Here is a 26,709-nt window from a genome sequence, read left to right as displayed (position 1 = left end):
GAGTCAAAAGCAAAGCAGCTCAGAGCAAACGCTGAGATTTTGTCTTCAGCTCAAAACCAAGCCAGAATCTCCCAACAGCATAGAGCCATTCCTGGCGCATGGGATCCGCCACCTGACGCAAAAATCAAGACACAGTTTTAAGATGAAGTGAATGATGTGAATAACAGAGCTGCACATTGAGCATACCATCTCCTAATTGGCAATAGTAAATTTAAATTTAAGTTCTAAGCACAAACTTTTGATGATCACACCTGATCAATGACTTCAAAAGATAAAAAGTTACTGGCAGATATTTCTAGTTAGATTAAAATGAATTATACATAAATTAATCAAAAATATCTTTCTAGATATCAAAATGACAATTGTAGAATTCAGGGTACTAAAATGCATGCTATAATATCTGTCTGAAGAGAACAAGCTGTAAGGCTCATGCGGGAAGAATTTAGTAATTACATGCAATTTTGAAATTAACATGAAAGGCGAGCAAGAATATCTTTTGTTTATACCCATAAAACTTCCCTTGAGAATTGTGTTTAATCACTGTGGCAACTTCTGAATGTTTTGTTTACATAAAACAGCACAACATGTCTCACTCAGAGATGTGCATTCTCTTCTCCTGTGGAGTTACTGCCTAGCACAGAGATTGGAGAATCCCATTTTTGTATATTGAACAAAATTACTTCAGGGACTGTATTAACATAACTCCACACTTTGAGGACCATCCATGCTTTCCTCACAAATCTTAATGTTTACATTTAAAACCACAGTTCATCTGAACTCACAGTGCATCTCCTGATGTGTTTTAGCAGGCAGCAAGTTAAGATAAACTCTTCATGAGGTCACTTGACATCCCTATCTTGCGTGCATAATATCAGATCATAGACAATGTCTGGTTGCTACACGTAGCCTTCAAGAGGTTAATAAGCCATAGTGGTTGCCTTTCTGCTAACAGAGCTCCTCCAGTTACACAGATCTGGTCACCTTAACACGACCTATTGGCACACTACAGCCCGACTGCTGTTATTTCAGGGAAAGAGGTTTCCTGCACTAGGAGCTGCTACAAGTTTTCTTCCAGATTTCTTTGCTGAGCAGGAGCTTGCCCGCAGGCAGTGCGAACGTAAAAATTACAGAGGTTATGTTAACAATGGTTGAGTTAACATCCAGGAACGATCACATAAATCAAATTTGGACAAGGATGTACTTAACACTACACCAGACATTCATTACACTGTTATTGTTCTTTTCAAGTAAACAAACTCGGTTATGCATTCAAATAATGTCTGTGAGCTCTCCTTCACAGCATCTCCTTTTTTATTTTATTGCAGCTCAGTGCACAATAAAAGCAGGTCACTCAGCAGTATGAATGGGTAACAACAGGCTTATTAATTTTCAAAAGCCCGCTGATTCAGAAGCAGAAAATGTTTTTTCCTTTTCTTTCCTTTTCTAAAGGGATGGAAAACAAAAATAGCATACACAAATCACATTTAAACATCCGCTTTTGACTCATACAATTTACAGTACCCTGTCCCTTGTTCTGAGGATGTAAAGACACTGGGTACCTATCCATTGCTCATCAAGCATATGCCTCAAGAATCAGGCAGGATTGATGGAGAAGTGCTGAAATATCCAAAGGATAAAGTGAGAGGATCAGAATTTATTGCCCAGATCATTTGAAAACAGAGAGGACCCTGGGAAGCAATTAGCTTCTGTAATACCAGAGACAATTTCCTGCTTTGACAGCTGACTAGAATGTTTTTATTAAGAGCTCAAGATGCATTCATTTAATTGACTTAATTGACTTAAGAGGAACAGTTGGTATTTATCCACTGTTTATTTGGTTGTTTTTTGGTCAAATCATGCCAGGCATTTAGGTTACATTTACTGAAATCTTGTTTGGCAAACAGTGCATGACATGGTTACTAATCTTCTCTTACAAAGATGAATACATAGCACTGATGATAAAAAAAAAAAAAAAAAAAAAAAAAAAGCTGTGTCTCCTCACTTACATTAAGGATTTTTTACATCAATCAAAAGACAGGAGCAGCATAGGTAAGGATAGTGAACTTACAAAGATAAAGTAAAAATTCATTTCAAAATTCGTATTTCAAACTTGAACTTTGGAGAAGGCATTGGTAAACTAGAAGTAGTACAGGTAACCTCTATTCTCTACGCTGTCCGAGCTTTCCCATTACCATGAACAACAATACAGTCCAAAAACCCTCCACAAAAGAAGCTACAGTTTTGAAGATAGGACTGAGAAAACATACAAAGCACAATAAACCTACAGAGAACTGTCAATTGGCACCTTTCAACCTAGTGTAGAAGGACCAAGATGCTCACGTAAATGTCTCAGCTGCACTTCTGAATCTCAGTTGGTCACCACAACTAAGAAGATGGAGATGAACACCTTACACTAGATACTGTCTACAGATTGCAAAGTGTTGTACTAAAATCTTGCAAATTTAGAAAGTCTCATGAGACTTCTTCAACCTAGAGAGGAATGAATCCAAAAAGTTCTGATGCACATTTTGTTTCCACTTGCTGCTCTAATGTATTTAAAATGACACTGAGGCTAAGTAACAATGGGGTTTTAGGGGCAGGATCATTGTTTGTAATACTTTAAGCCCAAGGTTTTTTTTTTTTTTTACTATTGTAATATACTTGCTAATTATACTAAAATCCAAAATTAGGTATTTTGAAACGTGTAACAATCAAGTAAAAATGCTTTATGTCACTCACTGTCTTTTTTATCCTTGTAAGAAATGACTACATAAAATATGATTCCAAAACATTAATAAGTATGAGCAAAATGTGTTCTTTGCTCCTTGACTTTTGATAAAAATCAGTTTTGGAGGCCAAGTGCTTTATTTTGTTAGCTGCCACTGTTACAACTGTATTATTTCTCTTTGAATGGGTTAAAAACAGTCTTCCAATGAGGAAGAGGCTATGAGAAAGAAAGTGGGAGTCCAAACACATCAGAGAAAAACCAAATATCAGCAGGAACAAAACAAAACTTTTAAAAATTTGAGTTAAGATTAAATCCTTCACCTTACTGCATAACTGCATGAAATCAATGTAGTGCCCTGTTTACAGAAGAGGTGTTTGTATGCTTCTTTGTCTAATATAGTTAATGAAATGTGAGAGGTTCCAGAACACCAATTTTTTAAGTCATGTTGCTATGGGGTTTCCTACTCTTGAAATATTATGCTTCAGGTGATGGTGCTTGTAACAGATCGCTTTCTGAATTACAAAGTTCCTGCACAATTGCTGGCAACTTGAAGAACACCTGTCCTACAACTTTCCAACCACCCCAAAACATATTACTTCTAAGACTGAAAGAACTGGGGTTGCAGATGCCAAAGAAGTAACAGAATATTAGCCTTAACAACAGGAGCAGGAATAGATTATATACAAATCTCAGATGAATTTAGATTTGATTGTCTTCACATTTTACAGCCTTTATTCGGGTCATCCATCATCGTTATGAAAACAAACATCTTGGTAACAATTATTAAGTCTCCTACAAACCCTCGGGAAACAGTATGGTGTGTTGTTTTACCACAAAGCCATTATCATTTCAATATGAGCTTTTGTTCTGCCACATCAGTCTTGGTACAGGAGCACATTCAGAACCCTTCCCCCCCCACTAGAACTGCAAATGTTTTATAACCAATTATAGTTTCTCTAACAGGAAACCGTACATCCCCTACCCTCCCCCCCATCCCCACCCCCCTTGAAAAAAAGCAACATAACCTGTAGCAACAGTAAACCCAGCTTTCATTTATCATCTTAATGATCCTTTCTCCTTGTTCTCTCTTTTCCTCTGGTCATTTGGAAAGCATCCCCAGTGTTATCTTCAGTACACCCTTTCCCTTTTCTAATCAGAGAAAAGAAGGTGGGGTAGCAGACTGGGTCACGCAAAATTTGGACGCTTTTAAAGGGACATTCTCAGTTGAATTGAATCCTAAATCTGTATTAAAAATGGCACAAACCTGCATAATCACACCAGTGTTCACTAAAACTGTGTGTTTGCAGCACAGCTATTTTTTTTTCTGAAGCTACTGTAGCCCCAATTACTGCATTTTGCTAGCATATGAAAACACATACATCAGCAAGTTTTCACAGAATCACAGAATCACAGAATTGTAGGGGTTGGAAGGGACCTCCAGAGATCATCGAGTCCAACCCCCCTGCCAAAGCAGGTTCCCTACAGTAGGTCGCACAGGTAGGCATCCAGGCAGGTCTTGAACATCACCAGAGAAGGAGACTCCACCACCTCCCTGGGCAGCCTGTTCCAGTGCTCCGTCACCTCACTGTAAAGAAGTTGTTGCGCATGTTTGTGCAGAACTTCCTATGCTGCAGTTTCCAGCCATTTCCCCTTGTCCTGTCTCCACTCACCACTGAAAACAGTCCGGCCTCGCCATTCTGCCCCCCACACCTTAGATATTTATAGACCTGGATCAGGTCCCCTCTCAGTCTCCTTTTCTCAAGGCTGAACAGACCCAGTTCACTCAGCCTTTCCTCATAGGGGAGATGTTCCAGGCCCTTCACCATCTTCGTGGCCCTCCGCTGGACTCTTTCCAAGAGATCCCTGTCTTTTTTGTACTGGGGAGCCCAGAACTGGACGCAGTACTCCAGATGAGGTCTTACCAGGGCAGAGTAGAGGGGGAGGATCACCTCCTTTGACCTGCTGGCCACGCTCTTTTTAATGCACCCCAGTAAGCCATTGGCCTTTTTGGCCACAAGGGCACACTGCTGGCTCATGGCCAACCTGTCATCCACCAGGACACCCAGGTCCCTTTCCGCAGAGCTCCCCTCCAGCAGGTCATCCCCCAACCTGTACTGGTGCATGGAATTATTCCTCCCCAGATGCAAGACTCTACACTTGCTTTTGTTAAACCTCATCCGTTTTTTTTCTGCCCAGCTCTCCAGCCTATCCAGGTCTTGCTGAATGGCAACACAGCCTTCAGGCGTGTCAGCCAATCCTCCCAACTTCGTATCATCAGCAAACTTGCTGAGGGTGGCCATTATCCCCTCATCAAGGTCATTGATGAAGATGTTGAACAAGACCGGACCCAGCACAGACCCCTGAGGAACACCGCTAGTTACAGGCCTCCAACCGGACTCTGCACCACCAACAACGACCCTCTGCGCTCTGCCAGTCAGCCAGTTCTCAACCCACCTCACTGTCCACTCATCTATCCCACACTTCCTCAGCTTTGTTATAAGGACGTCATTTTCAAGTTTTACATTTTGGCTTTCATTTTCTACAAAAGAAAAGCAAAAGCTAAACAAAGAGTAAGAGCAGCAGGAAGTAGAACAATTTCTACTCTACCTTGGTATTAAATTTTGCAGAAGTTAAGAACTTCCAAAAACAAACATTCAGAACAAACACAAAAATCCACCTCAAACAAACAAAGAAAAACTTTCTGTTGTTTGATTGAAGGAGGAGTGCAGGAAGACAAGGATAGACCAGGATAACTTCCAGTGACAAGAGAAATTTTTGAGTGCAGTGTGAAGTGTCCCCAGAAAACAGAACAATCTCTGTGCTGCAACACTATTAAGAGAAACTCGATTCCTCTTTCTTGAAGAGGAAAACTGAAAGCAAGGCCATAAGCTGACTTCAGTGCTGGAAATATTCTTGTCATTCAAACAAGATGCAAGCTAACCTGATTAAGAAGTCTGTGGTGCCTCTACAGTTGATGAGTATCTTTTGGACGTGTTTATCCATGAGGACTAAGGGAGGTATTATGCAGAAATGATGCAGACCTCATGAGATCTCTCCCTTTCTAATTTAATAACCATCTGGAACTTTGGCCTCATCTCCACAGGCTGGGTTGGGATCCGAGTAATCCAATCAGTCCTTTAAACTTCCTCACAAGACTTCTAGTGTCCTAATTTAACCCAGGTCAGAAATATTTAAAAAGGCATCTCTCACTCCCACTTCCTTTTCTAGCCAAAGGCAACAAAACAAGACAGTTAACCAAATTTTTTTTTAACCTCATTCACTTGGATTCAGGATACTTGATGTTTCAGTTTTGGGTCGGTGGCTGTGGTTAAGTTTTATTTTCCCTGGAGAAGGGCCCTACCTGAAAACCTTGGAGTTGTTCAAAATCCAAAACCAAAAATGAATGTAAATTTTGCAAATGGATCTTTCTGTAGACAGGCAGAAACCACAGATTCAAACATCCACAGACTTTGGTTCTTTGAGATAGAGACTTTTTCATGAATTCATATCTTCCTTTACTAACTCTGACAATACTTTTTATTTCTGTGTTACATAATTCATTGCATGCTGGCAAAGCATCACCTTATGCACAAACAGAAAAACGGGACTTTGCTTGACTCCATTCAGACTGCAAATCAGGGAAAGAGACTGAGTAGTAACTATTATCACTATTTATCACTATCTGTTGCTAAAAACATATAATATATACTAATTTATTTGCTAAGCAAAGGTTAAAGTAGTTATTTTTTTTTTTATTCAGCTTCTGCCTTAATGCCAGCAAGATCCTAGGCAACATACAGATACAGCCTTGGAATATCAGCAAACATGTTTTGACCTTTTAGATACTCTCAAACCCCACTGTAAGTTTTCGTTGTGCAATGTGTAAGAAAAAAGAAATATTTTAACACCATTTGGGAACAGTGACTCCATCCTTTCAATACCAATTATACAGATGAAAATTGTCAGATACTGGGGTACTGGGATACACAAGATAAGGGAAGCAAAGGGATGATTGATTCTGGGTCAAAACCCAAGCGTTCCTAATGCAAAATTTCTCAATAAAATGTAAAAAATGAAAGCAGAAACCATTTTAATAATATTCATCCATTCAGTACAGAGGAAGTACTTAGTGTAAGGAAGATGGGAACTAGAGAATCACTATGCCTTGCTTTCTGACAAACTGACAAGCAAATTTGTAAATAAAAAGTTATTAATCACCCATGTATCTTAATGGCAATAAAACAAAGCATCTAATCCAACCATAATATGGTGATGTCTTTTTGGTTGTTGCTGCTTGCCCACCTACAACACTAGATTTATTGCAGGGAATTCCCTGAAACTTTTAATTAATGCAATGAAATGATGTACTACCACAGTCACATCTCATCAAGGGATAATGAAATCTCTCTTAACCAAGGCATATTAGTCACTGGAGGGATACAGTCCAGTGATTCAGTGAGCAGCTTTGTCACCAGAGAACTAAATTACAGGTGTCTTAACTCAGGCATGCCTGGCCCATGTGCTGCACGCAACCCAGCATAGCTTGCACTGCAGCTATCCCCTGCCATCATGGCAGGGGCTCTGCCCTAGCACCCACTGGCATTCATCAATACCTGTTGAATGTTGATGGAGACTGAGCAGTGGATGTGAGCACAGTGAGGTGTACAGTTCTGAATTCTAGAATTATCTCAGAGTCCCAAAAGCCATAGGTGCAACTACATCTCAAGGAAGGCTTGCAAGTAGGTCCAGAAAAGACAGGAAGATGCTATAAAAACCCTTCATCTCCTCCAATAGGATCTTTCAATATCCTTATGTTCCTGAGAGCGTAGCACTGACAAGGTGAAATAATGCTCACTGAGTTTCTGTATATTACAAAAAGCCATTGGAGGAACATTTAGATGGCATCACAAATGTTAGCTCAAATAGCTGTGCTCCCCCTACTTTAAAACAAGGGTGGTACTCAGAACAATATTTCAGATGATACCAGAAAGTACCTCTAGTTAAAATTCCATTTGTCTGAATTAGTAAAAAGCTGGAGGAATGTTTATGATACAATTCCCTGCAAGTTGAGAGGATGTTTACCATAAAATTTTCTCTGCCTAGTCCCACTTCTCATTACTGCAGCAGCTTCTGTTAGCTGCCTATTGGTTAATGCCCTGCTCTCTTCACCTCCTCAATATAACATGTTGCAAAAAATGTAACCTAAAGATTTAGATACTGTTAAAAAAAAAGCAGCATTGGCATTTACATGCCTATTGACACTAGGACATGTAGCACTATGCTTTTTGATGCTTATACAGCATGCACCGAAGAAATTCACTGGAAGAAGAAATTGATGGATATAAACAAATAAAATAGAAGTCTGTTTACTTCCTGGCAAAACACATCTGTATGCATCAGTACCAAGCATCTTCCTGTGTCATAAATGTCACTTCAGTCCACTCTTTGGACTGAAAAACTAGGCTACACCACTCCCCATGCAGAAAAAAGTATAGGTAGAACTGAACACAATGAGAAACCCCAGATCAGGATCACTGCTTTTCCTTACAGAGTCATGATCAGTCTTACTGCCTACTTTCAGATAAAGGAAAAGCAGCAAAAAAAAAAAAAAAAAAAAAAAAAAAAAAAAAAAAAAAAAAAAAAAAAAAAAACAAAAAAAAAACAGCAAAAAAAAAAACAACAAAAAAACCAAAAAACCAAAACAAAAAAAAAAAAAAACAAAAAAACCCAAACCATAAGAGAGCATAAAACCCAGCTGCCCTCCCACATAGGAGCAGAGGTGCCTGAAGAGAGACAGATCACTTTTAAGCTCAGCAGTAGAGCAGAAAGGTTACAGAGCACCCTGCTCCACACTCAAGTAAAGGCTGTGGCTCTCAGCCTCCCTCCTCACAGCCCTCTCCCCTGACAACCCCTGGGCAGTGCCAGCCCATCCCAGATCTGGAAAGATCTGTCTATAAGGAATAAAAACAAAAGTCCTATTGTCAGTTTCTTTGATTTCTTTAACTGGGGAAGACATACAGTGAGAATTTTAAATAACATGCTTGTATTCAGAATAAAAAGCAAATAAGGAATTCACTTAGTCACACTCAAATGTGAGTGTATATTCTCTTCTAAAACAATTCTCATTCGTAAAGTATTTTCTCTTAGTCCTTATGAGGGCATCAACATTTCCAGCTAGCCATATAGAAGTTTTTTCTTTACATTCATCATTGACAATTGGCAGTATGAAATTATCCTGAGCTCTGCACAACCAGTATATGTTATTCCCTGCTTGTCCTGGCAAAATGTCTGGACCTGTACTATCCCTTACACCTTTCTACCGCAGCCACAGCAAGCATTTGGATGGAGCTAAGACCTAGAAAACACCTTCTATGAGCAAAGCTGAGAGCAAGCACTTTGCTAAACTGCAGTACTTCTGCCAGCTCGTGCAAATGCAGCGGATCAGAGCCCAAGTCCTCCCTGCCTATTGGTCTCTTTCCTCCTGACTCCCAGCCAGACCTCTCCCTTTGCAGCTGGTCTTCTCCTTCCTGCCACCTACCTCTCCCCTTCCCAGTTTTTCTGGAGAGCACTTACAAAAAGAAGATTTTAAAGTTTGCTCTGATAATTGCTTTTTAATGAAAACCACAATGGCTGGAAGATTATAAAGCGTAATCGCTAAACAAACGGTTGGAGTTTTGGTCTGTTTTGATGAAGACAGTAAATAACTTTTGTTTCACAGGCTAACTGGAGCAATCTGTGCAGTACACAGGGATGTATCTAATCTGTCTGTGTCTGAACACTGCATTAGCACAACATCGAGACAGTCCTACAGGGCTCAAGATGAAGAGCTCTCTGATTTGTATTTTTATTATTTATTTACATACTGGCTAATTGGCTGTGATCAGTATATAGAATTCACCAGGTGAAAAAAAGCCCAACTTGGTATCTTTTTCTTTTTTCCCCCCTTTTAAATTTACCCTCCTTTATTTACAACAGTGGCAAAATAACTTCAATCAAAATGAGGTTAAGATTATTTTTAACAGATGTTCACTGCTGGCCTGACCCGAAATCTATTGACGTCAATGAGAAGACTCCATGGGGCTTTGGATTGGGTTCTAATTGTTGGAAAAATTAATGTTATTGTAAACCACTGGTCAGTGCTGTCACATGCTCTCTGTCTGTGCCAATTCTATATGACCGGATAACAGACTCACATAAATCTGTTCCAACTGTTGCTAAGAGGCTAAAGGACATCGGGGTTTATCTTTTTAATTCTGAAGCAACCCCAGCTCTTCCCAGCACGCCCCATGGCACTACTGTACTTACTTGACATGCTCTGCATTATGGACACTATTCATCTATAACCACAACATTTTACAGTCAAATACTACGTGGAAATAATAGGATTATTAATGCTGACTGCGTGAAGATAGCTGGACTACAGATATGTATACAATGAGATACATTGGCTCATTTACCTTCTATGCTGATTAAAAAAAAATAATAAATTCAGACCCAAAGGAAGGGTTGCACTTACTGTTAAGAAGACGGAAGTCTATGAACGGGTAGGAGCCACGGCGCTCGGAGAGAACCCCTGTCTGACCTCTCACCCGTGCATCTCCTGCAAAACACAAAATCCCCCGAGACATTAGAAGGGGCAGCTGTCTTTCTCTGCTGTTTAGGACCAGATCTATTTTCTGTTCAATGTGACGTTACACTCCTCCAGAGGGAAAACTAAGGTCCAAAAAAATCATCTCCATGACATCCCTAGGTAACTGGGTAAAGCACTACAGCTGATCCTCTTATCAGAAAAAGGCACAAGAAAAAATGTGTTCTTCCCATTGAGCAGCTTCCTGCTCAGTAAGAACACTCTCAGGAGTATGGTGGAGGTCTTGTTTCTTTTGTCCAAATAAGTGAGTTGAATTCTCACTGTCACAGCATCACACATGAAGGGCTTGGCCTTGGACTGGGCTCACTGTCCAGCAGACCTCCAAAGCTGTGGGACTGGCCTCAAAACCATGAGAGGATGAAAAAAGCCCCAAACCAAAATACAAGGGTTGTTTTTTTGTTTGTCTTGTTTTTCTTACTGCTGCTCTTGACCATTCTGGAAAACGTCAGCTGCCTTCACTTCCTAACACAGAAGCTGCTTTATTTAACTGAAACCTGACATTCTCAAATCAGATTATTCCACAGTTTTAGAATGTATATTTATTTCCACAGCTTTAGGATGCATTACAAAGTGACAGTACAATGGTATCCCTATATAACTCACATTGATTTGTACCTGACTTGCTATGCAACATCGATGAAATGGGCAAAACTCATTTGAGATGAAAGATGCTACTCAGCATGCGCAGGGGATACAAAACCTCTTTCAAAGTAGACAGAAAGTAGATAGCTTTTTTAAATATGGAAATGTAAAAATCGTATATTGTACTGTAACTTTCCCAGTTCCACATGGGAAAAATCCCAAGAACAAGATCTTAAATATTCTTAAAGAATAAGTTTTGAGAATTTAGAAGCTCAGGTCAGGGTATTCCAGCTCTCTGCAACACCAATTCCTCCTCTGCAGGAGCACAGGCCATCATGCTGAAAACATACTCACTGTACTTCCAGAGACAGCTTGCTAAAGGCCTCTCAGAGTTCACAGTACAATTATGAATTATTAGTTATTTTGAATTGTGCTTCCCCTGGGGACCTGAACACAGCATCTGACTAATCTAAACAAAAGTTGTTGAAGAATTTGGCTGCTAGTTCTAGCTTCTACTGCTTATGTTTAAAAACAAGAAAACATCTTCCAGCATGAAAGAAGGACCTAGTTAGATGCTGTTATTTTTTCTATCTAAAGTTCTCTTAAAATGTGCTTGCAATTGTGTTTAAGGGAAGAAAGCCAAACAGAATGATTAAGTTGACTATTTGAAGGGGGAAAAAATCTTCTATGCCCTCTAGGGGTGCTTAGGGGCATGAAAGACACAGGAACATGCACTCAAATTAAGAATATTTCAAACAGTCACTTCAGATTATAAACACAAATCTTTACTTTCATCTGGCTGTTTTGTTTCCAGCGACAGAACATGTGTTCCCTGTGCCCAGCTGCCAACCCACAGCTCCCCCGCTGGCTCCAAGGATCCAGCCTCAAGCTACCCGAGCTGCCCTTAACCCCACGCACCCTTTTGCATGGCAGGAGAGGTAAACCTCTGCCTGCCCCTCAACTGTGGCAGCTCAGAGGTGTGCAGTTTCAAGCCACGTGCAACTGCAATAACTCAGGTATACAAACCTATTCCCTTCTCTCTGGGTGGAGCGAATAGTTTGTAAAACAGTAAAGCAGGATTCATTGGCATCCATGAGTCAGAGCTCCCCTGTCAGCACCCTCACATAAAAGCACTGCTCACCACCACAGGTGGACCCACTGTGTTGGCTGACTCATGCAGAAAGGTAACAATGGCGAGCACAGGGCACAAGGTACATTAAAAAAAAAAAACACAACAAAAAAGGCAGGCTTAAGCCTGCCACCAACCAGCTATCAGCAAATAAAGAATGGGTTTAGACTCAAAGCATGCCTTAATTGAGGCCTCTGTTTTTCTGTATGCATCAATGAATTAAAAGGAAACTGCAAATAACCCCCTGCATTAACAGACTAGGAAACATATAACTCCTGACTGACTCAACAAATTATTTGAAAGAGACAAAATTCAAACCCCAAAAGTCTAAAAAAAACACCCCAAACCTTAAGATACGCAGTAGTGTAAGAAAGAATGATTTTTCTCTCTGAACATGAAAGAACAGACTTATCAGATCAAGAGGTACACCATAGTACTGGAAAATAACAAAATCATACAGGGTTACAAATGGAAACTCTCATCTTAACACTGTGATCCCAAATTTTGATGGAGAGACTGCTGTAGGTAGGGAGACAACTCAAATACAGAAGAAAACAGAACATGAGCTCTCCAAAGACAGACCAAAACCAGATAAAGCCTGTCACTGAATTACCTCAAATAAAATAGCTCTTAGGTAGGAAAATAACATTACAGTATATTTCGACCATATGGACTTCATCAAATGTATGAGAGAAGGCAAGAGATGAGTACAAAAATTTTAAATTGGAAAAAGACTAAAGGCAAGAAGATAACAAGATGCGCTGAAAGGAAACTTCTGCTTGTGAGCAATTACTACATGGTCTTTAAAAAATTCATACTGGGAACAGGTTTTTTTTCTTCCTTTCTTTTCTTTTTTAACTAATGACCTTGGCTTAGAAGCAAAGCTAGTGAGATCTAATGATAACACAAAGCTGGGAATATACAGGTATATGCAGCTACAATTATTTTAAATAAACTTCACTGCTACTGTGATCTTCTTTGCCTCTACGGCCCAGATGCCTGCAGCTTCCACTTCCATTTTACTAGCAGCACAACTTCCTCTCACAGTGCTGTTGATATCTCCTATGGAACTAAAGCCTTGCTAACCCAAAAATATATACACAGTTCAGGAAAAGTAATTCCAACAGAGTCTGAGGTGAGGGAGGTGTTGATGCCATCAGACAACACTTAATGGAAGCTCATGTAAAAAAAGAGTGCCTGAGAAAGCTCAGTTCCTCCTGGAAAAAGGACAGAGAGGGACATCTAGAATGGCGATCAGGACACCAGAGAATCATTTCATTTAAGAAAGATCATCCTGCAGTAATCTCTGTTGCTGATAAACAGCAGAATAAAAAAAATAATCATCTCGGTCATCAGAGGAATTTTTATACTGAAGAAAGAGATAATGCAAGCAACTGGTGGTAAAGTCTTAATGCTGAAACTTTACCTGAAATTGGTAAGGAATATGCATGGTAATGAATAAACTTCAAGTTAAGAACACATGAATGAATTTTAACAAGCAAACCTGAGGACCTGAAGTCATAGGAAATTACTGACATGATCAATATCAACTATTTGTATCATTTTACATTTTTACAGACTACAGAAGCTTGGACTATGTCAAGCACTACAGAAATCTATATGCAGAATAAATCTGCATTCCCACTGACAATAAAAACCACTAAAACCCTTACATTCCAGGATTATTAACTCTGCCCTCAGGAAAGGCAAGTTTCTGATGAGTCAAAGATGTTATCCAGTAGCTCTACCTCATCAATCTGTTATTTCAGAATACTTTACCAGGTGCCACCTAGTCTCTCTCTGAGAAGGATTAGTTAGGAAGTGGCAGTGGGCTAAATCAACCACACCTGATTTCCTCCACTCTTTCTTAGTGAACTGATTAGGAAAATTCTTATATTCTTCTCTATTACTTTTAATTACATATAAGTACATTGAACAGAGAATCCCTAAGAATTGGGATTGTGCCAGATTTGCACCATACCACATGATTTTTAATTTCCGTAAGTCAAGGGCCTTTAATGGCAACACATCAGTCTCCTTCCCTTTGACTTGATTTGGCTTTGATGGGACTTTCATCAGCCCCAGAAGATCTTTACATGTCTTTGCTCTCCACCTTAAAATCAAGCTAAACAATTGTTCTGACAATTTATACAATTAGCAGCTTAAGATAAATAATCCTTTTTGGAGCAAAAGGAAGGATTCTGTGGAAGCAGGGCAGGAAATTTTGACAGCTCATTGTGTTCCCAAGTGAAACAAACAGGGCGAAGGGAAACAGCAAGGGTACAGGTCCTCCCTGGCTCCTTCGGGCTGAAGTTGTGTGGCTGGAATGTTCACAGTCAGGGTGAAGTTGCTGCACTCTTGCTTCAGCCAAATCACCACGACAGCTTCCAGCGAAGACCTCTCCTGGTAGTCACTGCACACTTTAATTTTACTTCATCCTCGTTACAACAAGCAGATAAGAAGACAAAGCAAAGAAGTCAAAGAAAGCTGTATTAGGTAACAGGAGCCTGTGTGGACATGAGGCAGCTGACAACACATGACTGACAGGCACAGCAGCTTACAGTCATGGAAAAACGTCGAGCATGGCAAGAGCCAATGTGCTATGACAGCAGACAGGGACAGCACAGGTTCAGGGCAGAAGGGTTAAGAGAAGAACGAAGCGGCCCTGGGCTGCCTCATATATTTGGAGCAAACAGCCATCTGCACTGAAGAAAACAGCTTCTCCAAGACTTGCCTGAAGTGATGTGGGATTCAATTTCACTGAGTAAACACAACAAATTAGGAGAGAAAACAGGTCTATAGCTGGGACAAAACAACCAAGCAGCCGCATGCAGCAGAAGTCAGGGCGAGCCATCTAATTTTTGATTTTATTTAGTATACAGCTCCATGTGGTAAGTCAGTATACCACAGAGAATTCACAGGAGGTTACAAGTATTTATTCTGGTTAGATTTTTCTACAATTTTCATCCAAATATTTCTTTAGCTGACTTGAAGCCTTAGGACACATCCTGCAGTCTCTGAGTGCTTTCCGTGGAAAACAGAGGGGCAGTAACAAGGCCACCTGTACATGGAATTCAGTAATATAAAGGCTTGAGATTTCCTCAGGTGGGGGAAGATGAGTTGATGATGTTTAAAACACCATTATTTTGGGTGAAAGGCAAGCTCAGACTGAAAGATTAAGAACAAGTACAGGATTCCAGGAATTATTTTTGATTTGAAATCAGCTAATGCTTGTTCAGAAAGATTTGTATTTGTACTTGTTTTGATTATTTTCCTTCAGTTCTAGTGTTACAAGGATCACAGCTGTAAATTCCTGCCTGCAGAAAGCACTTCATGCTTATTCCCTCACGTGCGCAAGATCTGAAGTGAACAAGGTTTCCTTTGAGCAGACAAAGAGATTGACATTAAGCCTTAGGGAGATGGGATAACTCCTTTCTAGTGGGAGAAACACTCTGGGAGCCACCTCACTTCATCCACTTATGAGCACCAAAGTTTTAAGTACCTGAATGCTCCCAAACATTAAGTTTTCTGCATCATATGATGGTTCCATCATTTCTGTTAACAGTCCTAACGAGCTCTTAAATAGTGTTTAAACCCAACACATTTGGCAGTTTTGTTTCAGAAGGCTCTGCAGAGGAAGACAACTGTCAACAGTCCCTTTTAAAAAAGGATAGTGTAGAAACTTAGAGAAGATCACTCAATTCCTCTTGCAGTGTTCTACCCCATGAACATACAACCTTCAGAGAGTAATAATAAAGTAAATAAATGAACAGAATAATTCTTATACCAGTACTGCAGGTAAAGGCTTGAATTACAAAAGTTTTGCCAGTTTCCTTTTCACAAAGGAGAAATTTAAACTTCTGATCTGAGGAACCAGGAATTCCCTGTGGAGATCTGAATTTTTTGGAAAAAGTTTCTTTCAGTGAGATAACATATTTTGAGCTACAGTTATTTATTTTTACTATTTACTTGAGTTTCAGCTTTCAAAAGTCCATCTCCAAACCAGCAACTCTTGAAGACAAGACATCCCTCACCCCCAGCTTTCTTACGGAACCATATTCAGAGCAAATTGTGGTTGCCAGCTCAACATAAACTACTGGCATTGCCGGACTGTAGAAGGCAAGCATAACTTCTGCTTTCCTTTACTGAACAAAGTCTGTACAACTGCTGTATCTTAATCTCTTAATATTAGCTCTACTTGTGCCAGTCTGGATACATGATAGATCAGAAGCTGTCAATCTGCTCGTAAAACCCTCCTCAATACTGATAGTCTCCTGATATAATCACCCGTGTCCTGATGCACAGCTAGGGGAAGACACTAGGATCTGCAGACATGCCTTGAACACTTGTCCACTCTGGCAAATGGACATCTGGAGTAAATGTAACTAAACATTAATTTTACATACACTCTTGTAATCCTTCCTTAAAGCATATTACATCACACCTGGTAACCTGGGAGAAAAGGGTTTGAACTGAAAGATCTTGAGGCAAAACTGTCACAGCATGCAGAATTTGAACTGAAATTCAAGGAGATAAAAGTTGCCACAGAGAGCCAGGTAAGAGCAGTCATTGCCCATACCCATGTCCTCTTCCCACACCTGTTTGTACTTGCACAAGCAAACACAGAACACGCAGAAACAAACAGCTGCATCCAACCAGAACAACAGTCAGAGCCGACTACAACAAATAATCAATCCTACATGTTCTAATGAAGGTAGCTTTCCAAAATGCCAGTATCTTATATTGCACTGGAAGTGCATTCAGTGGTTTCTGAGCTTAGTACTGCACTGTGAGTTATTGCCTTACGGCCAGATGTATTTCATGTATCCTCAGGTGTAAGCGAGGGGAGAAGAATAGGTACCTCCACCCAGTGACTAACACTTAACAGACTGGTTGCCTAACACTGCTGCACGTTTTTGGTTTTTACTGCAGTGAGTCTAAGTCATGCTGCTCCTAAATTAAGCGCCATGGCTACAAACACAGCACGATGCGGGGAAAATCCCAGGCCTTGTTCATGAGGATTGCTTTCAGGCAGTTGGGACCACACCAAACTTATCTGTAAGTACATTTTAAACCTGCAATTAGCCCTGTGACTGATACTACTTAGTTTGTAATAAATACCAATAGACACACGCAACTTCAGCTCCTACCAACGTGTGAGGGCACACCCTCAAGTACATACGGTGTAGTCTCATCTCTGTAGCATTATCCCCAGCTCCATTAAAGCAAAACACTTGCTATGCAATAGTAATTGCACTACAGTTCCCTATGAAAAGAAACAATTAAATTCTAATTGATAATTACTTAATTCTAGCCCCATATGAAGAAGCTCATATGAAGTTCACACAAAGTAGCATAGAACACAAAGACAGAAAGGGAGCATAAGAAAATGGGTAAATTACACAGGCTGCTTACTCATATGCAAACTTTTTACTTTTAGAGACATTAAAAACCGAGACATTGGAGTTTGCCAGCAGGAATTTCATAAACTCGCTAATGGACTCTGTATGCAAAGGAATGACAGAGACTGGTAACTGGTAGCAAGAGACAGGGTTACAGAACTAAAAGCAAGAGGTAGGCCTTGGAAAAAAGAATGCAGCAAGAAGGCACAGAGACTTGCATAATTATTGTGTTATAAATGCAGAAGGCAGAAATCATCCATCTCCACCTGAAGGAGACAGCGTAGACAAACATGGTAAACATTTTGTTTCTGCCATCTAGCATACCTACCTAGAGGGCTAAATGCACTATTGAAAGCTGAAAATAAAAGAGGGAGCTAGGAAGAGCTAGCTATTTTTTTTTTTAAATATATATATATATATATATATATATATATATATATGTATATTTTTCCCCCGAGTGATCCTCTTATAATTCCCATTCTCGCCTGCAGTTCGCAGCACTCACAAGCAGAAACACAGCACTGGAAGCATCTTAAGTCTCAGTGCTGCCATGGTCCCAAATTACAGCAGCACTCTGAGCAGTAGCAAAGGTCCCAGAGCACTTTGCTGGATCAAGAAATTGGACTAGCAGTGGACATGCTCCTTTTAGTGAGCTGAATGCTTCATTTCTAGCTCTAGTGCTAAGTACCACCTGTCTCTGTTTTGAAGTTTTGATACTGTATTATTAGTGGGGCTTCAGCACTTCAGCCTTTTTTGCATCCAAACACCGATCACTAACTTCCAAGGGAAAGAGAATATTAGTAGACACAGCACTGAGCTATCTAGATAATTCTCGCCTTTCTGAATAACAATTCAGGCTTGCAAATTACTCCATGGTAAAGGACGGGACCTACATTAACAGAATCAAGTATTTCTATTGGTATAATTGCTTCTGCACCAGAGTAGGTCTCTGCTGGAAAGTGGCAAAACTTACTGGCGTTCTCACATACAAAATTAAATCTAAAATAACATCTTAAAATCTAAAGGGTACATTCTGAAATGTTAAGAGCTGTAATAAAGGTAATAACGACAGCTACAGCATGTTCTTAGCAACAGGTAGGCTGCACTACCATGGCAACATCAAAGATAATATCTAACTGTCGTGGTACTCTCATCCCTTTCCCAAATAAATTGCAGCAAAAAGAAAAATATTATTAATTGTTTAAATTGTACTTCTTGGACTGCCATCTTCTGCCAAACTCCAAACTACTAAAATAAACATGCAATTAATAACAAACTTTTAAGGCTTGTATACTTTCAATCCTCTGTACACAATTTTAGCGCAATAGGTTAAGGAGTATGAATATAATGACTTTCATTCTGTGTAAAGGAAAAATCACAAGGAATTTGTATTTTGTCTAAGAACAATGCCAAAACCAAATCCAGAATTCAAATCTATACCTGAAGTGCCCTAGGTCAAGGTACTTTATTTCCAGTGCCCAACACATATAATTTCCTTCACTCAAAAGTTATACCCAGAGTCTAAGCCATCCAAACTATAAATCATTTTCTTACCTGTAATAATGTTTTAGAGATGGTTGTACTTTCAGAGACCCCTTTGCACTTACCTATGTACCGTAACTTGAAACTCAACTTCCAAGTATCTGTCTTCATCTGATTTTACTATATGGATTTCTGATTTGAGTATTATCAATGCTTTAAACTGGAGTCTTTGAATCCACCAAAAATAGTTTCACAATTGAAGAACAGATTTTTTTTTCTGCTGAAAATTGAGGTAATTGTCAATCATATGTTCCACCAAGTTTGCTTTATTGGTCTTAATTCTCCGTGTTCACCTATGTATAATATTGATTAAATGATTTTTAATGTGCATTGTTAATGTAATACTTTTTTATTCTACAAGTTCCTCAAGTACAACAGTTTGCAAGCTCCTGCATTTTATGGCTTGCGTTGATGGGTTACTTGAGCTCCAAGGCATCATACTCATTTTCTGTCTGAATGCTATTGGGAAGACAAGCAGAAACTGTTTGGTGCTATAACCCATATGTATCTCTCAAAGCCAACGCTTAAAAATTGATAATTTGATTACTTATATAAAATAATAATAGATATAATGACAAAAATTAATAGGAAAATGCTGATAATACCAAAGCGGAATAGACCACATAGAACTTGCTTTTGGAAAACATTAAATAATTTCAGATTTCTGAGACAGAAAGAAAGGGGACACTCCTGAACTTTAAACACAGGATGACAATCATAAGCCCTCAGCTTACTTCTTGGTTTCCTTTCCACACCTGAGTTTTCCACTTCTGTGTTTTATTTGTTCTGTGTGCACAACAAGCAGTCCTATGCAGGACATCAGTGGTTCAATAGCATCTTGTACCTGCAGTCCTGATTGTTGTTTTTACATCAGCATTCTTCAAACACTTTGCTTTCCAAACTAACTGCAGTTCAACGGCATTCAAAGAAAATGAATGCAAAGGTTTTCGTTGACATCATAACAATGAAATTTACATTCAGCTCTGAGAGGACATTTAAGAAAATTTCCCTCTCTTTCCACAGTTTGCGCAAGAGATTTCTACACTTTCCCTCTCCAACAAAGCTACAAAATATACGTGCTCAAAACTGTGTGTAGTAATGCAATGACCACCACTGCAACAACATATTGCCTACTCCTGTAATGCTTAATATCTTATCAACCAAATCTCAACATCTGTTAACAGTTTTTACACAACACAGCTCTGCCCTTGGAAGAGGTGAGCAGGGATTTGGGATTTAACCCCTTTTCATTCTGTGCTAGCACTGCTTGGCTGACAATCCACTGCACATCAGAGGAAACCCAGTCTATACTGATCTCTCTGTACAGAACACCTCTCTCTGAAGATCAGATGGCGCTTGCACAACATTTTAAGTCAACTTCAGACATAATCAAGTGAGACACACTGAAGGAAATGTCTCAATCATATGTATTAACCTAACTCATTTTAATCTATTAGTCACAACATATTCTTCATGTCCTCTTTCCCATCTCATAAAATGGTTTGAGTTGGAAGGGACCTTTAAGATCATCTAGTTCCAACCCCCTGCTATAGGCAGGGACACCTCTCTCTAAACCAGGTTGCTCAAAGCCCCATCCAGCCTGGCCTTGAATGCTTCCGAGGAGGGGGCATTCACAATCTCCCCTCTGCACTATACGTAAATACACTAATTGGTGTATGCATGATGCATTGTCTTCCTCCCTTCCACTGTGACTCGGTGTTAGCCCAGCCTCCCCTTACTTGCTGCCTTCTCCTCAGGCTGCAATGCTGTGTGGTTTCACACCAGGATGCCCATCCCCTATAGCCACACTCAGCCTTGCCCATGAGACTACCCCAGGAGCCTCCAAAGCTGTAAACCAGGAATGGGGAAAGTGGGGCACAATACTGCCTTGAATTGGCAGCACAAGAAGATGCCTGTAAAATCTCACATGAGAAAACCGCTCACAGCCTGAAGCTTTGCTGTGATTTGGAGTCTTTCCCTACACATGAGACTGTAGGAACAAATGTTTGAGATGAATGAAGGTCTTTTGTTTGTCCATCATAATTTGAAATGAATTCTTTTTTGTATTCAAAACCAGTATCTGTGGCCAACAGCTGCAAACCTTCTTTCATTTTGGTTTGAATCTGGTTTAGTTTCTCTGTGGAACATACAAGTAACTCAATAACTCCATGAATTATTGAACAATAAAGGCAAGAGAACTTTGTCCAAAATAAGCACAGGTACCCCTGTATTATTTGCTTATTCAAGATGAGTATTTCCTGAGCTAGACCACATTTTATTATATAATATTCCTTCATCCAACAATATTATGTTGGTAAAAAAACCCCAGCCTTTTCTTATAAGAATTTTTTTTTCCAGTTTAAAAAAAAAAAAAAAAAAAAAAAAAAAAAAAGACATATGTAGATAATATAAATATTTGGAGTGGAATATTTTTCATTTTGATGCTTGACACGGGAATAAAGCTGCATAAAGTGAAAGCAGAGCTTGACTGTTCTACAGCTTGGAAAAAGCTTCTGTCTTCCTGCTTTTTTACACTGTATTTTTAAAACATTTTTTAAACCTTGTTTATTATTGACCTGATCTTCAAACCAAAACCAAACCACCAGAACCCTAGCCTGCCTAGAATTTAGCAAATATACTCTCTTGCAAGCATTTCCATTCCTTACATGGATAATCTTGGAATTATCTGCTAAGAGAAAGTTCAGATCGATTACCACAAGCTGCTTTTAACACCCTCTGTTAATAAGATTAGTTTTCCAGATGTTTCTTTTTAAGTAGGAGAAACTAAAACTAATGCTTTCACTCTATTGTTCTGAGTATTCCAGTCCAAAATGAAGCAGAGTACATAACAATGTATATATAAACCTGTACATATCCACATTAGCCTGTCTATATGCGAACGTGAAGTACATTTAGAACCGTGTTATCTTATACAAGAAAAAAAATTGCCATGCTATTAATCCTATAAGAATGCAAATTTAAATGCCAAACCAATCTTTATACATTTATTGAAAATGACATTTTTAGTAAAAAAAAAAGAAAAAAAAAAAAAAGAAAAAAAGCCAATAACTATTTTAATAAACATTGAGATTAAGGTTTTTAAAATTTAAAAAGAAAAGGATTTAGAGGGCCATCTTTCAATAATAATAGCAGTCATTGCAGCTATTCAGACATTTTCAATACTGAACTATTCCATAGCTTGGGGAACACGAGGAAAAGTTTGTATGGCCAGGATATTCCAAGGAAACCCCCTTTTGCATTTCTCACAGCCTTGTTCCTTTGAGGTAGCTTGCATTAATCAGGGCTGGAAATTGACTGCTGGCCTTAAAGGCGTCACTACTGTGGCCTGTTCATGGTCAGCCCCATGTACATGAGCATCCAACTTTAAAACCTTAGAAAAGCTTGCTGGGTGGCAAAAAAAAAAAAAAAAAAAAAAAACAACAAAAAACCACAACTCTGGATTAGTCTCAAGTTACTTCAGTATCAGCCTACTCTATGTATTCCCTTCACTGTTAAAGTTCAGTTGCATTATTAACTATCTAAAATAAAACTAAATGGCACCATGGCTTAGCTGAGCCAACTCCTTCATCCCGTAACTATACACACCTGATTTAGACTTCAGCTTAACACACTGAAGCAATGAATGGTAGTGTCACATCAGCAACCTGCACCAACTTTTGGGAGGGAAGACCAGGCATCCTGGATGAAGGACAACCTGTTCTGCCCTAGGCACTACACATCAGAAATGCCCGATCCTTCTGCTGGCAGCCACAGAACAGCACCGCCTTTCTCCACGACCACGACTGAGAACAGAAGCTCACACTTTCGTTTCCTATGGATTAACAGGTTGTTAGGGAATGCAAGTAATTGCTAATGTCTTCCAGAAAGAGGAGGAAAGTGTAATCTGAAACTTATACAACAACAGGCTTTTTTGAGTGGAGGCAAAAAATACAGGGATGTTTTTATAAACCTTAAAGGAACAATAAACTGCACAAAATATAATTCAATTCTGTTTTGTCTTAGAATTTACCTTGAAATTATGGTTTAACAACCCTAGGGCTCTGTTTTAGATATTCATTGAGCAGATCCCTTTCTGAGCAATCCAACTCCCCATGCTCCTCCTCATCCAGTATTTTAAAGGAAAAAGAAAGAACAAGAGTGTTTCAATATTTGCTTTTCACAAACCTCTGCAAATTCCAATAGAGAATAACTCTGGCGAAGACTTTTTTGGCATATATGTGTGAAGGCATATAAAAAGTATTTCTTGACTCTTCATACTCTTACGCAATTCATACTAAGCAGAGATTTTTTTTAAACATTATTATTCTGGGAATTGCAAGACACAACACAGAAAAAGAAGATTACTGTCTTTTTCTTCAAAACAGATCAGGCTGAATAAACACAGAATATGTCTTAGAGTGACATCCAAAAAACACTTCTGCTTTTTCTAGACTCTACCTTGTTATATTGAATAGCTAACAGTTACCAAAGAAAATTCAAGAACTGCACAAAAAATAACGTCAATTGGTGAGAATCCACTTACAAACGACATATAATGCAAAGGTCCTGCAAATTATATATTGAATTTATTACAGAGGAACAACTCCGTGCTTGCGAGGTTTCTAGCAAAAAGTTTCTTTCTCCCAGGTGTTTGCCTAGGTTTCACCAAACCTGAAACACTGACCTAAGCACTTAAGCATTTCAAAAAAGTTAGATTTTAATTTGGTTTCACACTGACAAGAAAGTCCATAATGATAGGTAAGAATCAGCTCATTATCATCATGTTAGTGAAGAACAGCATAGAATTTTGTCTGTAGCTGTAAAACTTGCAACAGGTTCTAGTGGAAGATGGCCATATTCTCTTAGTCCCACACAGCTGTTGCAGTGCACTCAATACATTCATAGATTCTATGTCAATTACACACAGTAAAGTATTGATCAGAAATCTGCCAAGAGGAAGGAAGAAGTGGGTCTGAAATCCTGATGAAGGACGTATATTTTAGTTCACCTTAAACTAAGCTTCCTAAAACCCCATGGATGAGCAAGTCTCTCTCTAGAATTGAACAGGATCTATCACAACACAAAGGGATTGTTACAGGAAACTAAATCACTTTTTTTTTTAGCAGCAAGTTATTTGTATGGCAAGAAGACTGCAGCTGTGAGCTTACACTTCAGGTCTGTTGTTTCACTAAAAGATGTTATTATTCTGTTTTAATAAAATAGAACTTAGTAAACGTGGTTTTTGTGTTTTTTTTTTTCTTCTTTCTTTCTCCCTAGAGCTCAGATACCAAGTATGGGTGCAGAACGAATCAGTCCCTGCACTGGCTCCTATGGTCAGCCCTTCTCCAAGTGTCCCAGCAACTGGCTGCTGGCACAAGGGCCAGTGGAAGTACACGTGGTTACTCCCCTCCAGGCAAGTGAACAGACTGTTCAGCTTTTCACCCAAAAAGACACATCTCACGTTCCCAAAGCAATTTTCCATTTGGATATATAAGGGGAAGATATCTTCAACCTCTAAGGCAAGGGGAACGGAGGTCTAGAGGCGACCAAGATCTTGATCTTCTCTGTGACTGTGATTTCCTATCTCAGAAAGTGACATTACTGCTGTGGTCTCTGAAGATGCGAATATGTTGGTTTGAGGTGGCCTAGGAGCAACAGGAAGGGACAGGTTGTCACGAGCTTTGCACTTAAGGATAAACCCAGCCAGTGCTTCCCTATACTCTGGAGCAGTAGCAGCGCTCTCTGTTGCCAAGCTTTCTCTTTTGTCTGAAACAGAGTGGTTACATCTGCATTTAGATGTTGTGAAGTCTGACCAATCATCAGTCAGTGAAGGAAAAGAAACAAGTTGGTGGTGGGAGAGAGGGGGAAACCTCAGGCAAAGAGAATCTTATCATAGTTATAAAAACACAGTATTCTGTTTGGATGTTATTGAGGAGTGTTGACTTCAGATCAGAAACTGAGCTGGAAATTACAACTCAAGACTTTGCTTCACCTTGCACTGCTAGGGCAGTCACATCAGGTTGCAAGGACAACTCAGCAGTGACTAAACACTTTCTAACAAATTAGACAAAACAAATATTTGTGTTTTTTTTTTTTTTTTTTTTTTTTCCTTTTTTCTTCCCTTTATCTCCAGTTAGGTAAAGATCTGCAGTGCAACAGGCAGAAATTTCAAGAAATTAAGGTTAATATTATCTTTATGTAATAAAATATACATAACACTAAGAAGTAAGGCTTTTATCCATCAGTATGTTAACATATTCAACAGAAAAAATATATCATAAAACATTCAAAAGATTTTGTCTATAGAAAAGTTTATCCCTCAGATATTCAGATAAGTGAAAAATGGATCCCACCCCTTTCTTTTTATTATCAGCCTTACCTGATGAGACCATATGACAAAGAAAGTGAACTATGCTTTATCAAATCACAGGTTTGGTAGGACATGAGATTATTGCTTTGGACAATACCTTGTTTAGCTGTAGCTAGGTAGGATATCAGAAAACCTATCTAACACAGGTTTCTCAGAGAAAAGCATAGGTAGCTAAAGCAGAATACTGCAAGACAGGAGCTGTTTTTCTAGTTTCTTCCACAACTACTAGGCACTGAAAACAGAATTGCCGCTCTCAGCAACCTCTGCAGCATCATCCACAAACACACATCATCACAAAGGAAATAGTAACAATAGGATACAAATTTTTCTTTACAGTACATCTAGAATGGGACCAAGGGAGAGGAGGCACAAAGGGCAACTATTCTACATCTTTCCTCACTGTTCAGTTTAAACTTCTTTCATTGTTTTGTTTTCTTTGCAATTTTATTTGCTTTTGCCAAGTCTTTGCATATTTTCTGTTAAGATCAAATAATTTTAGCTTTCTTGCAATCATACATCATTTATTCAACAGTGGAGCATGTAGCATTATGAGAACGTTTTATAAATATTAGCATTACATACAGTAACAATAACATAGTAGAAAAAAAGCCCTATTCCACAGGATACCTTCAAATATTTTGAGATTTCATATTCTACTCCTTGCAGGACAATATATTTATTGTAAGCGTAAAACAGGTTCACACATTAGATACAGCCTTAATACTCTGATTTTAACAGAAGTAATAAATAGCCCAGGAGGTAGAAGTATATTCATTTTAATAAAAACTATTCTGCACACCCAAGAGGGCACCATCTCTGCCCATTCTTCAAAGGCTTTTATTATTTTATACAGTACAATACACTTTTAAAAAGACCTTTTTTTTTTTCTGGTATGAATTCTTACACTACTCAATTAATTTGAGGGGTTTCCCCACCCAACATAATATTTTCAAAATAGCAGACACTTAGTATCACAGATTTATCATAATTAATTCTATGCCCAAAGACTGCCGAGGGTATGTGTTTACTATTCAATTGATTTTAAGAGCAAAAGTGGGTTTGTATAAACAGCCCTACATCATTCACCTGGCAAACTACCCACTCTAACTGCAAGTGGCCCTTTAGTTGAGAATCTCCTGCCGAATTGCTGCAGACAGATGTTCCCCTTCTGTAGCTGTAGACACCACAGGCTCCTGCCACGGTAATTAGCAGCTTAAAGACACTCCATCCTCTAATTCAAAAGCATAAAAAGCCTTATATACAGCAGAAACAGGAGCTAGCAACTTAATTCCAAAGCCACGACTTCCT

General features: G+C 39.1%; 1 protein-coding gene across 2 annotated transcripts in view; it reads right to left on the bottom strand.

Moving 5' to 3' along the window:
* PDE7B (phosphodiesterase 7B) overlaps positions 1–26,709 on the bottom strand; it is a 164,766-nt gene that overhangs the window by 23,802 nt on the left and 114,255 nt on the right. For both annotated transcript variants that reach the window (XM_042877859.1, XM_042877852.1), the window contains one exon: positions 10,245–10,328. In XM_042877859.1, the coding sequence (XP_042733793.1) occupies positions 10,245–10,328 (84 nt within the window). The remainder of the gene's footprint in view (positions 1–10,244; positions 10,329–26,709) is intronic.

This window comes from Lagopus leucura, unplaced genomic scaffold (genome assembly GCF_019238085.1).
Source record: "Lagopus leucura isolate 7727_CA_CO unplaced genomic scaffold, USGS_WTPT01 Super-Scaffold_73, whole genome shotgun sequence".
Taxonomy (NCBI): Eukaryota; Metazoa; Chordata; class Aves; order Galliformes; family Phasianidae; genus Lagopus; species Lagopus leucura.
The sequence above is the reverse complement of the archived record's forward strand: the minus strand, read 5'-3'. Positions and strand labels throughout refer to the sequence as shown.